At 34.3% G+C, this 18,528-nt stretch overlaps 4 protein-coding genes and 1 non-coding gene across 5 annotated transcripts; 2 read left to right on the top strand and 3 right to left on the bottom strand.

Annotated features, from left to right (window-relative positions):
• Positions 1-1,348: 1,348 nt before the first annotated feature.
• On the top strand, positions 1,349-4,045 carry LOC18586098 (actin). The gene is made up of 5 exons (XM_007009284.3): positions 1,349-1,487; positions 2,099-2,168; positions 2,297-2,690; positions 3,063-3,676; positions 3,770-4,045. The coding sequence occupies exons 2-5, from the start codon at positions 2,109-2,111 to the stop codon at positions 3,833-3,835; spliced, it is 1,134 nt and encodes a 377-aa protein (XP_007009346.1). The 5' UTR covers positions 1,349-1,487; positions 2,099-2,108; the 3' UTR covers positions 3,836-4,045.
• Positions 4,046-6,147: 2,102 nt separating this feature from the next.
• Positions 6,148-8,307, bottom strand: LOC18586097 (ENTH domain-containing protein C794.11c-like). Its single transcript, XM_088802744.1, has 4 exons — positions 7,260-8,307; positions 7,049-7,171; positions 6,799-6,960; positions 6,148-6,719 (listed from the first exon to the last, which is right to left on the bottom strand). Exons 1-4 carry the CDS (start codon positions 7,364-7,366, stop codon positions 6,320-6,322), a joined length of 792 nt encoding a protein of 263 aa, XP_088658870.1. The 5' UTR covers positions 7,367-8,307; the 3' UTR covers positions 6,148-6,319.
• A 146-nt stretch (positions 8,308-8,453) lies between these two features.
• LOC18586096 (Nucleotide-diphospho-sugar transferases superfamily protein) lies at positions 8,454-12,204 on the bottom strand. The gene is made up of 10 exons (XM_007009281.3): positions 12,040-12,204; positions 11,904-11,952; positions 11,346-11,452; positions 10,711-10,756; positions 10,376-10,510; positions 10,154-10,243; positions 9,949-10,080; positions 9,766-9,849; positions 9,555-9,619; positions 8,454-8,874 (listed from the first exon to the last, which is right to left on the bottom strand). The coding sequence occupies exons 1-10, from the start codon at positions 12,150-12,152 to the stop codon at positions 8,688-8,690; spliced, it is 1,008 nt and encodes a 335-aa protein (XP_007009343.1). The 5' UTR covers positions 12,153-12,204; the 3' UTR covers positions 8,454-8,687.
• Positions 12,205-12,301: 97 nt separating this feature from the next.
• On the top strand, positions 12,302-12,374 carry TRNAK-CUU (transfer RNA lysine (anticodon CUU)). The gene has a single exon. It is a non-coding gene; the product is annotated as a tRNA-Lys (tRNA).
• Positions 12,375-14,221: 1,847 nt separating this feature from the next.
• LOC18586095 (uncharacterized) lies at positions 14,222-15,250 on the bottom strand. Its single transcript, XM_007009280.3, has one exon. The coding sequence runs from the start codon at positions 15,081-15,083 to the stop codon at positions 14,415-14,417; it is 669 nt and encodes a 222-aa protein (XP_007009342.1). The 5' UTR covers positions 15,084-15,250; the 3' UTR covers positions 14,222-14,414.
• Between the last annotated feature and the right edge of the window lie 3,278 nt (positions 15,251-18,528).

Raw genomic sequence — 18,528 nt, 5'->3', positions numbered from 1 at the left:
AGTAATGATGGTTAAATGCTGACACCCAAATTCAACCCCCCAAAAGTCTTTTGAGTTATTTAAATATGATAATCTTAACTTAAGTTTCAAACTTCAAATCTAATGAAGAAATTATGATTGTGAAACTTGTCCAATGATCACATCACAGCAATAACCCTAACTGCCCAAATTATTCAAAACCTGCTTTAAATTTTTCAGTACTGCCTTCAATGTAAACAATATTGAAACTTGTCCATCAACTACAAAAGTTCCCAACTGCCTAAAGCACTCTAATTATGATTGTAATTTTCAATGGCTACAAAACCTTAAATGGGAGAATAAGAAATAGGGAAAATACACCTAAGAATCTATGATGACTAATTCCTACTCATGATTTATTACAACAAATTTGGTTGGTGACTACTTTTGTACCAAAAAATATATGATTTTTGGGACTGAGTTCAACATCAAAATTTTTATTTTAAAGTGTGAAAAATGGTTGGTCCAATCTGGGTTTTTGACAACTATTTTGGGTTGGAAGAGTTGCCCCCACAAAGCTTTGCAGAGCATATAATCTTTCCCTGAAAGGAACATACTCGAACTCCATCAAATCCCTTCAAGGTTGTCATTTTATTTTTCAAACCAATCTAAGATTTACAAATCTAAAAACCACATATCCAATAACAAAACATAAATAAATAACAAATAAATCTTGCCATCTCATATCATGGTGGCATTGCTCCCCTTGTATTATGTAACTCATTCAAATTTATTTATCCATTCATTTTAGGACTTCTTCTTGATCAGGTTATCAAGTATTGGAATTGGGATTGAAAACAAGATCAAAGCCTATGTTTTTCCCCCTTTTTAATGCAAGAAGAAGTTTCCTAAATCATTGGATAGTAATTTAGTGAAGAATTTACTTGATAGTATGACTTTTATTACATGAAAAAATCGATCCTTTCTCAATTTTTTTCGTAAATTCCACTTTCAATAATGAGTATATATATTAAATACGATAATCGGTACTTTTTACAATCTTTGTATTTTGAAAAATACATCTTACATATTATAGTTATATTTTTTTTATAAAAAATTACAAGTATAATTGATATAATAATTTGATTTATTAGTTATATAACCTATATAAAACTTTTTTCTGGGATTAGAATTTTAATAAAAAAATATAAAAAAAAGGGAAAATTGAAGGTTGGAAATTAGTGGTAGCTAAGCCCAAACCAAATAGCAACGATGGTGAAAAATCAGTGAAAGAATGACTGGAAATGCGTGACAATGAGAGAGAGAGAGCCCAATGACGCTTTCTCTCCACAAAAGGAAAATACAATAAATCCAACGGCCCACGTTCGCCCTCTTCCCCTTCTTATACTCCCCTTGCCTTTCTTTCTTCTTTCCTCGTCTATTTCAAAAACATTTCCTCACACACTCTCTCTCTCTCTCTCTTGAACCCTCGCATTCTCTCCATCAAACACACCCTCGTTTTCTCAAAGGTCACTTTCTTCTCTTCGTTTTCCATTAGATCTGCTGCCCTTTCTCTGTTCTTGCTGTTTTCTTTTCTGGGTTGTTCTTGGTTTGTTTTTGGTTTGTTTTTCTGTGGTTTTGATTTGTTTTATGAATTGGGTTTTCTTTGTTTTGATCGAAAGGCAGAAAAAGAATCCCGTTTGGTCTAATGGGTTCTCCTTTTTTTTGGCTTAGATCTGTTTTATTTTTTTTTGTTGTTTATTGGTTGATTTATTTGTTCTTGTTTTTTTGGCTGATGTGTTCTGATGGTGTTATAGATTTCAGATTCTTAAGGGGATCTGTGGATGCTTGAAATTTGATTTCATAGACCCTAAAGGATAAAGATAGATAAAGATAGAGGAAGCTTGGATATTTAGAATGCATGAGAAATTAAATTAGAGAAAGATTGACTTTTATTGTAATTTTAGTCTATATAAAGCCGCTGGTTTCATTAATTGGCATTTCAGGTTTGATAGAAGGGAAGGGATTGGTGGAATTTCTGTGAAAATCTATACCTTTTGTTTTATTTAATTAGTTTTTTTTTCTAAGTATGATATATATGTACCAAAAGCTAACACCTTTTTTTGGTTATGTGTATCAGGTTGTAGAAGATGGCAGAAGCTGAGGATATCCAGCCACTTGTTTGTGACAATGGAACAGGAATGGTTAAGGTAAATCATTGAAAGCTTTTATCTTTGAGTCAAAGTTTGTGTTTTTTGACATGCTGATATGTTATATTAATTTTAATGTGTCTGCCTTTTATCTGATTTAAGTTGAATGTTAAATGTTGATGCTCTAGGCTGGATTCGCTGGGGATGATGCTCCCCGAGCTGTGTTCCCTAGCATTGTGGGTCGGCCACGACACACTGGTGTGATGGTTGGCATGGGCCAGAAAGATGCGTATGTTGGTGATGAAGCTCAATCCAAGAGAGGTATCTTGACCTTGAAATACCCTATTGAGCATGGTATTGTGAGCAACTGGGATGACATGGAAAAGATCTGGCATCATACCTTCTACAATGAGCTTCGTGTTGCCCCAGAAGAGCACCCAGTTCTCCTTACTGAGGCTCCTCTCAACCCTAAAGCTAACCGTGAGAAGATGACCCAAATTATGTTTGAGACCTTCAATACTCCTGCTATGTACGTCGCCATTCAGGCCGTGCTTTCACTTTATGCCAGTGGTCGTACAACCGGTATGTGTCATTTATAAAATTATGATTTATTCCCTGAGGTTCAACTTTGTTAGAATTGTGCTTAACTGAAACTGATAATAAAAAGCTCCCAGATATGCGAAGATGTGTCTGCTGAGTGTATCAATATAATTTGACTTGTAGAAACTGAACTGTTGGCTAGGGAATGTTGGTATGAATGGCATGAGTTTGGTTCTGTTAATAACATGTTTTGAGCACTTTATCAAAAAGTTTCCTATTTGATTAATGCTTGGAGGGCTGGTTAAAGCTTTGATCTGTGACATTTGGAGTTGAATTGAATTTAACATTCTTTAACATATTTTTGCTATACTAGAGACAGGGGATGTAACAATGCTGTGCCTTTCTTGTATGTAGGTATTGTTTTGGACTCTGGAGATGGTGTCAGCCACACAGTCCCCATTTATGAGGGTTATGCCCTCCCACATGCCATTCTTCGTCTTGACTTGGCTGGCCGTGACCTCACTGATCACTTGATGAAAATTCTGACTGAGCGTGGGTATTCTTTCACCACCACAGCTGAGCGGGAAATTGTGAGGGACATGAAGGAAAAGCTGGCATACATTGCCCTTGACTATGAGCAGGAGCTAGAGACCTCCAAAACGAGCTCAGCAGTAGAGAAGAGCTACGAGTTACCTGATGGTCAGGTTATTACCATTGGTGCTGAGCGTTTCAGATGCCCAGAAGTGCTTTTCCAACCATCCATGATTGGTATGGAAGCTGCAGGCATCCACGAGACCACATACAACTCCATCATGAAGTGTGATGTGGATATCAGGAAAGACTTGTATGGTAATATTGTTCTCAGTGGTGGTTCAACCATGTTTCCTGGTATCGCTGACAGAATGAGCAAGGAGATCTCTGCACTAGCTCCCAGCAGCATGAAGATCAAGGTGGTTGCCCCACCTGAGAGGAAGTACAGTGTCTGGATTGGAGGCTCAATCTTGGCTTCCCTCAGCACCTTCCAACAAGTAAGTTAATTCACCTTTCATCTGCATATACAGTAGTGTAGTTGCTTGCTCATTGTCTTACATTAGCTGATTGTGCTGGCTATTTGGTTGCAGATGTGGATCGCCAAGACAGAGTACGACGAGTCAGGTCCATCAATTGTCCACAGGAAATGCTTCTAAATGTTTTTGATTTGAGAAATAGGGTCAAAGAGAGAAAGTAACGTATCACCATTTTCTGGTGCAGCTTGGAACTTTGCTTTGTTCTAGCTTTGTTATCCATCTATGTTTGTTCTCATGTTGGAGTGACGATGAACTTTGAGAAAGCGAGGGGGTTTGATTGTGGTCCAATTCTTTAATGGCTATTTAATGTCAGAAGTTTTTGACTATTTATATCTGATTTCTTATGCACCTTATAATGCTTACTATTGAAGATTGAAACTGAACCAATTTGCATTGAATATTCAATCCTTCCGAACTTTAAATTGGGATGCCTATTTAGACTTATTGTCACGGTCCATGTTAGGGTTTTACAGTTTTGAAGATGGTGCGAATATTTGAATATCCAATCGTACTTTAGTATAAATTTATTAGTACCTCAGTCGATTTTGATATTTGGAATTACACTAACTTTTTATTGAAGTTTATGGTTTTGTTTCACGAAAGAGATTGAAGATGATATGAACATTTAAATATTCAATTACATTTTAGTGTATAGTTAATGTTGAATACACGATTCTCTTCTCGATGTAAGAGATTCACGATTCTTTTTTAAGATCATGTACGTAGCCGATGAACAATGATATTAGACACCCTACTTCCATACATTTTATGGCTGGGGTTGGTGGTTCTGGCTGAAACACCTTATTTGCTTCCAAGATTGGATGGCTTCCAATAACTGAACTGTCTTTTTCTCTTTATTCCAAGTTTCATGTGGTCTTTCCTTTGTTATCTGTTGTATGATCCATACACTTAGCTGACCCATCGAACCCCATTGGGACCTTGCGAAGTAGAAATTGACTAGACTTAAAGGCAATTCTGCATAGATAGAAAACAACCCCTGCCTATATTCTCTTGTCCTAAATATATTTTTTTTTAAAAGTAAAATACACTCAATGTTGGAAAATTATTGAACATAGTCATGATTTTAAAACCACAAAATCCTTTTTATCATCGGATTACACGATTAATTTGTTTCTATCTTCATTTTCTTCTTCATCGTCGTCATCCGTTCTAAACCCAAAAACTCAAACTCGAAATCTATTTGTGTTGATTTTTTTAAAGAAATTTGCAAATTTTTTTATAATTAAATTAAATTAAGATAAAATATAAAAAAATAAATGTATTTTATTGTAAAAAAACTTATTTGAAATTCATAAATGAAAAGCGGGACAATTTGGGAGCAATCTACATATTTTTTTTTTTGAGAAATGTGACCCTAAAAAGAAGTGTGAAGGTAAAGCAAAGACATATTATGTCTGAACAACAGATATTGGAAGCTTTTCATCAATGGAGGAAGCTATCATCAGCATGTAAATTGGATAGACTTTATTTTGAATTAAAGTATTTAGGAATTCCCTAATTCTAAAAGGAAAATCATGGTTAGACTTTGCTGATCCTCACCTAATTCTTATGAAATTTATCTGATTGTAATAACCTCTGAACAGTGAGAAAATCAAAGTGACAGAGAGACTACTCACCACTGTTTGATAGCCTTTTTGGAATTAATTAATTCTATTTAAACCAGTCTTTTTCTTTCCCACTCTTTTCAAAGGTATGATTGAATTAAAGTAAATTTGTTGCATTACAATATATTATGTTTATTGAAAATGTGATTATTAAAAAAAGTAATATTATAGCATTTGATATATACATATATGATTAAAATATAAATTTTTATTTAATTTACAATATAAAATATAATTAAAATATCTGTGAGTTTTTTATCTTGAAAAAAATTAAATTATAAAAAATTAAATTAAATAAAAAACCGCCCATTTTGCATAATGATATGATTAACACTTAATTATTATTGTATGAAATTTCTTTCTTTTTTTTTTTCTTTTTCCACCCTTACTTTTAGAACCCTTTTAGACAAATAGTCCCAAAATTGGATCACCAATTAGAGCTTTAATTACCGGTTTTCTTTTGGTCCTCCAACCTACTCTTTCTAGCTCCTACCACATAGAACATAACAAGATATTAGCTAATCTATTGCCTAATTAATTAACATTTTTCTAGATCATAAAGGGGGAAAAGAAAAAAGAAAACAGTTTTTGCAAGCATTTACAATAGCATTTGCCAAACTGTTTTCTAACCATTCCAATGCAATTATTTGCATATCCCACCTAGAATTACAATACAACATATTAGGTGTGCATTTCAATTCAACAATAACATTGCTTTATTGTGAGTTTAAGCCTTCTTTTTCTTTTCTTCTATATTATTAAAAGATATAAGTTCGAATAATCTGAAAATGAGACTTGAAATATTTACCTTTAAAATATATATTATTTACACAAGATATTATTATTTTTATCGACGTTTTCATTTTCAGATCATTTAACACATCCTTGTAGCATAAACACTAATAAGAAAAAAAAACCCAAACTAATTAGCCTATCATTGTTGCAAACATGCACTAAAAGACTCCCTCAAATCCTGTTTTCACATAGTTGAAGAAAGCAATGATTCTGCTGTCTCTTGCTCATCTTCACAGAATGGATGTTCCCTTTCCCTGTCAAATCCATCTCCATTGATTTCCAGCTTCTCTGGAGCCGACATGTTTTGATTGTAATCTTGTTCTATTAGTCCTGCCCCTTCCTTGGATGACAAGTTCTCTTTGAACTCCAAGAAACAGTCTTCTTGAGAACAAGATCTTCCATGGTTGCTAAACGAGTTGAACCTTTGATCCTTTGAAGAGGAAAGGTGGCTGAAGCTCCCAAAACCTTTGATCCCCATTGTTAGTTTTCGAGCTCTTGCTCTCTCTTCCTTGAGAAACGACTCATTCTCAAGTAGCATCAGGATTTTCTCTGATAATTTCCCAACACTCAGGCCCCAATTGAACCTGCATATTTATAAGAACTTAAAGAAGTATTTAACCGCTAACAATTTTGATGTAAACATTGATTGATGAATATACCAACCCTTTCTCATCAATATATTGAAAGTTTCCCAATTCCTTGATGGAATCTCTATGATTCTGAAACTCCTCAGCAACCCTTAGAGGACCATGTGTTAACAGATGTTCCAATAAAACCAAAGCATTGTAAGAGGCACGCCAGTTCTTTTTATCAAACTTTGACAATCTGAATTGGATTCAAAGGCAAAACAATATGAGAATTTTACAGTCAGAATTCTGTTAGTGAAAGTGAGAGAAAAGCCAAGAAAATTAACCTCTTGTGCAAAATGTCAACAATTCTCCAATAATCATCAACTTCAAAGGCAGCCCTTGATATTGCACCCATGCTGCATGCATCTGGTGATAGCATGTTTCCATCTGTGGCTTCTTCTGTCAATCTTCAAAATCCAACCAAGAAAAAGACTTGGATCAAACGAAAATGAATAGATATAAAGATATTGAACATGTTTCAGGACTGAAGCTTACAATTCTACTGGTGTAACATCAGTTAAAGCCAATCTAGCAGTCTTGATCTTCTCCTTGAGGAAAAAAGAAGCTTGCCTTTTGAATTCGTGGAAAACAAGACTACCCATTTTGCAGTTTTATGTCTGGAATATGAAGGACTAACAAGCCTGTAAGATAAGGATAAATGTGAAAGAAATTCTGCATGAAGTTTCTCTGGAAATCCTTAGCTAAGCATATTAAGAGTTCAACAACTCCATTACAGCAACAAAAAAACAATGAGTCAGCAACTGCTCTCTGAAAAGAGAATTTGCATATGTAATTAGGGAATAAAAAAATGCATGGCAATGTAAGAAGAAATCAACCTGTTTAAGGGTTGATAAGGAGAAAATTGGAAGGCAAATTTGGGGTAGGAGGGAAGGCTTTGTCCTAAGGATTCCGGGCCTGGTCCTACATAAATTGCCTTAAAAGATTTGTTTACTGTCAAGCTAATGCTTTGTTCTTGACCAACAAATTGGAGCTACGACTCTTTAAAAGTTCAGTTTTTACTTAATTTTCTATATGGATATTAAGTTAGTTAATTAGGTACCTAATTACCTACTTATTTTAGGTTCTAACTACATGTATAGCAATTTTTTTGTATTATACATATATAGAACCTAATTTGTTTTTTTATAAATTATTACACAGATTTTTTTTGTTTATAAATTATTATACATAGATTAAATTCACTTTTTTGACAGATAAGAGAAACTAATTGCATAATTGACATGTTTAATTAAATGAATTTTAATTAAATTTGTTTCAACAACCTAACACTGAGTACCTAAGTTGGGTGCATCAACTCTTTTATCAACAAATGCAATGCCATCGATATTCATTTAGAATTCATAAATTTACTAGTATCTTATTCTGCGATTAAAGTTTTGAGGTTCAAATATATGCAGTAAGCATTTCTTCCATAAGATAAAAAAGTTAAGAACATAACACCAAGTTAACTGTTACTCAACTTGCATGGAAATTAAAGAGACATGGCAAGTATCAACATCTGATTGAAAGCTAGGATCCATGCATAAATTAGGGCTTTAACCTCCAAGGTAATTCAGGGTCTTGCATATGCTGTTTAGTTACTTAACGAGTTAGACACAATCAGAAGAATGCTTAAGGTAAATTACCCTAATCAAAAGGTAAACTGCTCCAACAATCACCTTCAAGCACTTATCCAGGAAATAAATTCGTAATTTAATTGTCAAAATGTGATTACAACTGAATAACTGCATGTTCTGGCCGTTCCTTGCATAAGGAAAAAGCTCGGAAAAACTGATTTTCAGCTAACTGTTAAAAGTTTTTCCTAAAGAGTGTATTAAACCTAAGGTTATCAAATCATCTGCATAGCTGCTTCTCTTTGTTTGTCATCACTCAATGGAGCCAAGAGCCGGGAAGATCATGACATCAAGAGTTAATTTTCCACATTCGAGTTCTGTATCCTACAGACATGAGGGCTAGCTCCCAAAGCATGTTGGGTATGCTCAATGGATTTACCTTCGATCCAGGAATTTCAGACCAGTTTACGGATATCTCAAGCATTGGGATGCTAAACCATTTGCAAAGGAAAACTAGTTCAACATCAAAACACCACCTGCACATATAATCCATGATGCTACGTCACAGAAAATTTCGAAAAAGATTGAGCAGAGCAGTGAACAATTGAGTAGGAAATCTTCGCATGCTACAACCTAAGTGCTAGACCTTGAAGAAGTTCATTTAAAACAGACAATATCGGAAGTGTTTTTAAAATGAGGGAAGTTAAAGAGAAGAGATGCAAAATGAAGAGAAATTGTTAAATTTTGTCTGGTTTTGATAGAAAAAGAAAATAAAAGAAACGTAATGAATTATAAGTGAAAAATTGGCAATTTCTATCCAAAATTGGTTAAAAAAGTTTTTAAAAACTGGGGAGGTATGGAAGGATGACACTAACATGAATAGAAATATCTATTACTGAAAAAATTACTTTAATTCCACTCTTTATTATTTCTTTCCATTCTCAACAACTAAATAAAACTGAATTTTACATAAGCCTTCACCTCCATCCACCCCTTTCTATTGTTTATCTCAATTTCTTAGAAACTTATATTCGTAAATGGGAAGCAGCAGAAAAATACCATAGACTATTCAATGAGAAAAAAGAGCATGTACCTGATGACATTATACTAATCTATACATGTAATATATATTTGCTTTGAATTCCTGATGACAGGATATGCAAGTAGTAATACTTAAGGATGGGGTGATCAGTAGTGTCACCAAGGTCAGAATTACCTTTTCAAACGGATGTTAGTAAAAAGCTTCCTTGCTGCAGATCTTGTAAACATCTTAAAACCACACTGCATTGTAAGAAGAAATACAAATCAGGAAAATGCTATTAGAGAATTCAGTATATATTTCAATTACGTTAATAATATAGAACATGCATACTGGTTCATAGACTTTAGGCCAAAAAAGTAGAAATCTAAACAATTAAGAAACACACCTGTGTATCACGAATTCCGGGACCAGCAGCCAAGAGAACCACAAGATGGAAACCCTTCATCAAAAAATTGCGGTACCACTTCCTCTGAAACATAGATTGAAAAAATTCAACTACAAGAAATGTGCAACTAAGACAAGAAAATCAAAATATGGCCAAACAGCATGCATCATTAGTAAACATAACTGTAGCAAGAGCTTTCTCCTCAAGATGAGCACGCGAACCAAATGCAACTATTGGGACATCAGATATTCTAAAATTTGTGTCACTGGCTGCTGAATCCTCACAATGAGTATCTTTTCTGGCAACCACATGGATCTGAAGTGTAAAACATCAGATAATCTGTAACACATAGAATATCCTCAACATGGCTAGTCAATCTTTTACAAACCTGATTTTCAAGTTTTTCCAGGTCAGTAACCTTGGTAGCCCCATCAGCATCTAGCATTAGAAGTAATTCACCACGTGAATGAAGCATTCCCTGTTTTACAATGCTTTCACAGAGGTAAAGAGCTTCAATCAATTGTTGTCATGCAGGATTACGATAGCATAATACTTTCAGTAGCATCAAAAAATGTTTGTGAATGTCAAAATAAATGGTGGTTAGACTCACTTTTCTTATAGCTTCTCCTTTGCCATGGTTTTTACCAAGAAGGATAACCCTTACATTGTCCACGCCATACTTCTTTACAAAGTCAAAAGCTACTCTCTTTGTTCCATCCTTACTTCCATCATCAATGATCAACACCTGCTCAGCAACTCATCCACATAAGAGAGATGCAGACATGCAAAGCACATTTAAATGGCACACTTGTTCTTAACAAAATGGTTAGTGAGCCCCAAACACACTTAACCTATCTAAATCTGAATTTCATTATAGACTTCTGAATAAAAAGACTTCACAAAACGAATTTAGAAATCCAGTTAATAGAATGAAAAAAATGGTACCTCATAAGAAAATGACTTATCCTTTGCTACCCGTTGTTGAAGATAACTGCAAAGTAACAACATAACATCACATTATACAACATTGTAATCTTTTCAAGGACAACCATGGATATAGTTTAAAATGATTTCAATGAAGCATATCTAAGAAACCATATTTTACATCCTGAAGTATACAAGACAAGGATTAACCCAGTTGCAGGTGGAGAATGGGAAGTTAAAGTATCACTTCTGAATGAAAACTGCATCATGCTGTAAAAGCTCCATCTATTACTTAAGAAACCTTGCTCTAACCAGTTTGAGATCAAGCATTAACAATAGCCAATAATTTTAGTAGGCTATGACATAATGAATAGCAATGATGGCCCATCATCAGTACCAATGTCATTTTACGAAAGCAAATTTACCATATGAGAAACTAAAATCAATCAAATGAATAAACTAGCATCTCGGCGTCCACCTTTCTAGTCCTTTTTTGTTTGGTGAGGAACTCAGATTGATATGTTAGCATTTTACTATATTACCAACTATTGAAAATATACATCCTACACTAAGAGACATAAAGCCTATATTTATACCTTCAACTAAAACACATATGTGCAGACATTAAGGGGTTTAACAGAGAAACATTAACTTACTTCATGGTTTCATCAAGTGCTCCAGGAAGCCTGTGCTCTTCATTGAAAGCAGGAAATATCAACGACAAGTATTTCTCCGCTGGATCAAAAACGATAGGACAAGGGACCTGGACAAGAACATGCATCCAGTGAATTCTTAGCACCCGTACCCTCTTCCAATATCATTATCCCATAAATAAATAAATTAGTATAGAAAAAAAACATTTTAAAGGAACCAAATACAAAATGGTATTAGAAGTTCTAATTTACATCAATAATTCGCACATAATAAAGTTGACTTCTTAAACTAGAAACCATTAATTCCTGGCCCTTGTATTATTTCGATTCACTAATTTGCTTCAAATAAAAGGGATAATAAAAACAAGTTCCAATTCTAATGAACTTAGTTAGTAATAACTCTTTAGTTATCTAGCTTCTTGAAATTTTGACTTTTCCATTAATTTTCTAACCAAAATCACAGGAAAAAAAAACGAAATTTGACTCATTTTCTTGGCAACCAAACAAGCGATTATAAAGAAAAATCCCAAAAACCAAAAAAGAAAAAAGAAATGCGATTACCTGTTTCAATGATTTCGGATCCTCAAAGATCGCCGGGGCTTCAACATGACTACATTAAAAGAATTAAATTTTTTTTTAAAAAATCAAATAACCACATCAAAATGAAAACGGAAAAAAGAGGAAATAGGGTCAGTACGCGTTGTTGTGACGTCTTCTGTAAGCTTCAAAAACGATTATAGAAACTAATCCAAAAACAACGATCAAGATTAAAGCAGCCAAATACTCCACAGTCATCAATAGAAACCCCATTTTCGCTTGTTTTTTCTTTCTCCAAGCTTTTGGCTGCTGCTTGTAGTAGTCAAGATTTAATACTCGTGTTCACCTTCGATGAGGACTCAATTTTTGTTTTCTGTAGTACCAGAATGAAATGACGTTTAGATCACTTATTTATCAACATAGCCCGTCTAGCTCAGTCGGTAGAGCGCAAGGCTCTTAACCTTGTGGTCGTGGGTTCGAGCCCCACGGTGGGCGAAATTGTTTGTTGTTCTTTTAGCCCTTTTCAGTCTTAAGTTGCGAAGTGTAAGTTTAGCCCAGTTTCCCAAGTTCAGATTGTTCAGTAAAGCCCACACTGTGGGCCTATTTTTCTTCTCTTAAATTCTTTCTCTTTGATTTTCTTTTTTTTTTTAAGTAATAATCTTATAAATTTGAGTATATAAAATTATCACGAAATCTCGACATGATATCACTTGTCCCGAGTTTACAGTGACCATTAATTAACATTAAAATCGACCGAGTAAATAAGGACATATATTCATGTAGGTCATTTCTCCTTTTTGGTTGATCTAAGATCAGAACATATGATTTTCAATGTTTCCATGTTGCATTATGATGGAGAAGTTGTGCACATAAAAAGGCCCTTAATTGAATTAAGTGCCAAGCTTTCTGGTGATTAATTGTCCATATGAATGGTAATGCAGCCAACTCATTGCTGCCAGTAGATCATAACTCTGCTTGAAAGATTCCATGGGAAAAAAATAAATAAAGCAAGCATCTCTATGCTGTCAGCTCATTACCAAGTACACTCTTGGCCTTGAGGGCAAGCTCTGCCCCCCTGTCGAATCCCCAAATACCAAACCCCTATTTACTGTTTCTGTGATCACAAATTTGCTTTCAAAATGCTAATATCTCTTGCCTTGCCAATCCTTACTTTTTTTAGATTGATAAATGAAGCAAGTTCATAGATATCAGGGTTTTGTTCTCTTTTAACATATCAGGAGTCTGATAAATTCTGATACCGGATTGTGGGAAACCCACTATGTTTTTTTCCTAAGTAGTACTTGCTTTAAATAAACCATTAGAAAAAGAGGATTGGTGGGTACTTTAGCATGTGACACCCCATGATTCTATTTATGAATCACCCAAATAGGCAAACACTGCTAAATCTGAGTACAGCAATGCAAGGTTTTCAGCTGCAACAGGAAGGAGAGATTTGTACATTATTCATGCGAACAAAAAGGCAGCTGGGATGTGGTAATATGGCCATATGGGTCCTTCTCATGCCATGATTAATCCCACAAGAGCAAATGAGAAGAAAAAAAGAGAAAGAAAGGCTTTTTCTTTTCTTTCACTTTCTTAGACCATAAAGCCATGGCTTGGGTGGAGAGGTTGGTCCTTCACCCTACCCCATTTCTGCTTTCATCATTTCATTCCATACAGCTATAGTTTTCCCCCATTTTCTCATCATCTTCACCTATTTGTCATCATTTTGTTATCATTAAAGCTTACATAGAGTGCACCATTAGACTATGTTTACATCCATGAATTAAATTTACCAAATTTTATATAATATTTTCCCTTTCATTTTTCTAGAAAAAGAAACCTTTTAACCTATCAAGAAGATTTTAATATCATTGTAGCAGCACTAAGCATTAAAAAAATAGTACACCCAGACCTGAGTCCTGCAAACCAATTTGCAGGCTGAAAGGGCTGAGTGGCAGAGGCCACCGCTTGGTGTTCACGGGTTAAATCTCAGGCACAATTCACAAGAAGAGCACCATTGTAAATGGGGGTAAATACAATTAATATTTGGAACTTGAAGCTTTGAGAAATCAAAACAATATAATAAAAGTAGCAAATAATTAATAATATTAATTAAATGTTGTCCACTATCTATTTATGGTTGCTTAAAATATGCTTTAGGTATAGAGTAAACTGGAAGAAATAAGAATTATGACAGTATAGCCTTAATACACTTAATTACCTTACAGTCAGATTGCCCAGAAAGATATGCTGCTGCTGCTTCAAGTAGGCATCAATATTTACAGAGACTTTCTGATTAAACTGTGAAGAGAAGAACTCAAATTTATTCATACTACAAATTTGTTCAGGGAAAAAGAAAAGAAGATTTAGGAAATTTAGAACATGAACAAGGTCTTCAACAAATAAACCAATTCCCCCCCACCCATCATAAAAGAAAAATATTTCAAAACCAAAAAGAGAAGAAGAATATGATCATGATTTGAGAAGGATGATGAGGAAAATTTTATAATTAAAAAGAAAAAGAAAAAAATTCTAGTGTGCCATTGCAACTGGAGGGCAGTAGCTAATGCTTCTCTGGTTAGGCATGGCAAGCATAGCAGTGTGGTCCAAGAAATCCTTGAGTGCAACCACGGACTGCAAAATTGTTCTGAGATCATCAGCACATGAAAATCCCATGTTCCCTACCTTCCTCACTGCATAAACATAGAAAGTGATGCACCCTTTTCTGAACTTGAACCTAGCCATTTCACACCCAGTTAGCCCCCTTATCAGTTTCTTGTTCACTTCTCCCAGAGGAATTTCTGGTGGCCATATCCTATCCACGGCCAGCTTCATGGCCTCTGATTCAAAAACAAATAAAAGAACTTTGGATTTCTTAGTGCCAAGGCCAAGAGTCAGTGTGTGCCAAGCATGGTGAGCTAAGATTGTGAAGTTTGTAGGCAAGAAAGCTGTTGTTGAAGGGAAAGGGAGCTTGTTGCTGTTGGATTTGCTTATTGGTGGGAAATCAAGCAGCTTCAGGAGCTCAAGAGGCCTTGCTCTCCTGATTGTGAATGACTTTACAATGAACTGCCCACCAAACCTGAGACCTTTCACTTCAGAGCTTGGCTTGAAAGAAAAATCTGATGCTGGCTTGGTGGTCTGGTCATTGGGGTGTTGATGCTTTTGCTTCTTGTTCTTCTTATTCTTTTCCTTCTCTTCCATTGTGCTTGTAAGTTTCCTTTTTGGTAATGTTGGTGGTGAAGGAAGGCTTTGCTTCTGTATGTGTGTGTATAACTGTGATAACAAAACCAATCTAGAGCTTTTGGTGGTGTGCAGTTGTTTGTTGGCTTCTTTGTCCCTAGTTTGCTTTTGTTTAAGAGATTTGGAGTCAAAAAGAGGGCTATACTACTTTGCATAAATTAGATCATCTTTTTTTTATTAAATATAATAATGTGTTATCATTTTCAATGTTTGTTATGTATGGCATTCTTTATAATATTTTAAGGGAGTGATGAAACTGTTAACAACTTAGCATAATTTTTAATAATTTTTTAATTTATTTTGTCATTTTTATAATCTGTGAATTCATGTCAATCTATTACTTAAAGTGGGTTTTTGAGATGGAGTAGGTTGGAGTTATTGAGTACCCCCATATATTTGATGTACTAGCTCATGATGCTGCCACTGGTTTTTCATCATCTTTCTATGTAGGAGAGCACCTTCATAAATGATCCCCTTATACCAATTCACATGATATTCTTTGCATGTACATATGACATATAATCAATTCATTAAGAGTACATCTATGATTATATATCAATAACTTACCTTGAGATTCAAAATTAAGATCTCGATTTCGAGTTTGTAAATTAACTTTGTGGTTAATTTAATTTACCAATTAGATAATTTAATTCTTCAAGTTTGAGGAACATAACATGTGCTCCTTGAAAATCTTGAGAGAGGCCCAATCAATGAAATAATTAACCCCCTTAATATTCTTCATAAGCTCACCAATTGAGGATTTGGGACCACATTAGGGTGATTTAATTAGAATTAGCAAAATAAAACCATGCATGAGAATTTGCATGCATAATCGTAAGAATTACATCCATTTGCTAAACTACTTCCAACAAATTTGCTAAGTAAACTTTATAATTTCATGGGATTAAAGCAAATGCTTCAACCAAGCAAAGATGATATTCATTTCTTAGGTTTGTTAATGAAATTTGTTGAAAGAAAATTTGGGGGAAAAGTAAAAAAAAAAAAGGAAATGGAAAAGAAGTGGTTACATTTGATTCTATCTGTTATTGGGAGAGATAAGGTTGGCTTACCTCATTTGACAACCAGTAAGTCATCCCATTAAAGTTGTTTCCTTCCAAAGGCAACCCCATTGCCTTTAATCATTCATATGAAAGAAAAATTTTCAGAGGGCCTTGAGAAGACCAACCAAAAGCAACAAAACCTCTTGCAGAGAGGGGCCACACCAAGGGGAGCCTAATAAAATATCCTGCCAGGTTCCCTGTCTCCTCCAATTAATTCATCATCATCATCAATTAACCATACTCTTCCAAACTTTTAATTTATGGTTTGAAATTCAGGGTTTACACATAGATTCTTTAGACCAAAGCATTTCCCTTTCATTGTAATTACCAACACCAGAAATTGATAGGCAAGTAGGTAGCAAAGAGCCAAAGAAGTTGCTAATAAAGTTCGTCTGATCAGATTGATTATTATGCAAATTTTTGCTTTGATTATGTCTGCATCTGCTTGATTGAGAAGTCTACCAAATAATGATCAGTGTGACTAATCATGTTTTTGGACTAACCATTGACAGGGACATACCCAGATTTTCTCCTTTCTGATTCTCGATATATATAAATGTTAAGTACCTTTTGCATTAAAACCACCGACACTAGTCCCCTTGGGGAGACATTAAGACCTGTGAGAACACTTTGAATTGGTACCATAACTATTTGATTAAGGACAAATATCATATTAATGTGAAGAAAGAGCCCCCTTATTCAATTTTGTTTCTCCCTCAATCAAATTTGTTGCAGAAACTGATACAAAATTTCAGCTAGAATCAAAGATATTATCAAAACAGATCATACAGACGAGAATCCTACAAAATTGTATCGACATAAACACGTCTAAAAGTTAAATTTAAATCATAAACTATATCGTAACATTGTCGTTATTCATGTCATTTGCAAAAGAAATTTTGACCTGCACCAAATTAAAGGTAATTTGAAGAAGGGAAGGGAATAGGTTGGCTGTAGTTCTCCAACATATATTAGGTTTTGCATGATTATCATTGCCCCATCCTTTTGTTTTCTCCATAGACTTTCTTCTATTTCAATTCTTTCCTTTGTGCAAACCCCATTCTTTTGGGCAACTAGAACTTTACAACTGTTGCGGCTATTGCTGCAGCGGCTTTGAGGTGTACTTATCCAACGAACGGTGGGCCAATTTCCAAATTATGCATTCAATCTACTTGAAAAAGATGTTTATTATTTAGTCACTACGGATAGTTTTATGGTTTTTTTTTTCAATAATTAACTTTAAAATGTTTTATTTTTTTCCGTAACTTTATCTACTATTTAATAATTTCCAACATTTAGTTCAATTCAGTAATTTAGAATTATTGAAACATTAGATACTTAGTTATTGAAATTTCGAAAGATTATTCAAATATTAGATACTTATAGTTACCGAATTATCATAAATTCAGAAAATCGAAATCAATATAATACAACCAAAGAGTATAAAATATAAATTAATATGAAATGACTCAATTTTTCTAATGTGATTTTATCTCAAAGTTAAGACAAGTGATCAATTATCTTACCAAAATTTAAATTAACACGAAATCATATATATATATATATATGTATATATTGCATCCGAACATTTAATTCATTGATTTGTACATGACCATCTACCTAAAGATTAATATTCGAATCCTCATTTTCTTAATTAATATATATTCTTTGATTCTGTCCTTTTGTAGTGAGGAGCATTTTGGAATAATAATGGAAGAACAGATCATGGCTGCTTGTATAATAACATAAGAAAACAATAAAGATGAAAGATATTTGCTGTTCCAATAACATAAGAAAACAATAAAGATGAAAGATGTTTGCTGTTCCAAGATTCTTTCTCTCTCAGGATTTTGAGCTGAGCCTGGCAGGCCAATTTAGCATTTTGATACACCACCAGGGCTGCAACTGCAGGGCCCCTCAGAGTTTGATTTTCCAACAGGTTGATGTGAAGTTTTTGGTCCTCCCCAAAGGGGGCTGTAGTTTGGCGTAAAAGGTTAGGAATTGGGCATTGTTTGTCTGCTAATACAGTCAAAGTGGGGAACAAAACAACGATTTATAAGTACATTTTCATATGTTTATAGCATTCAAATTTCAAATTGAAGGAACTGTGTATGCACCAATGGTTGCTAAAAAGAAGAAAACGCCAATGAAATTTGGTAGAGTCCATTGAAGAAGGAAAAGTGCTATCATCATGGCTTGATTGGCTCACTTTGGCCTCCAGCTTATATATACAAGTATTGTTCACCTTTAGACCATATGCTTAACAAACCCTGTTCTTTGTTTTGTAAAATGAGATTTGAGAACTTAGTCAAGAGCAATCACATTCGGAAAACAAGTGTTGATTT

The sequence above is a fragment of the Theobroma cacao genome, chromosome 10 (genome assembly GCF_053813885.1).
Source record: "Theobroma cacao isolate CCN51 chromosome 10, ASM5381388v1, whole genome shotgun sequence".
NCBI classification, from domain to species: domain Eukaryota; kingdom Viridiplantae; phylum Streptophyta; class Magnoliopsida; order Malvales; family Malvaceae; genus Theobroma; species Theobroma cacao.
Note: the sequence above shows the minus strand (reverse complement) of the source record. Positions and strands in the feature narration are given on the sequence as shown.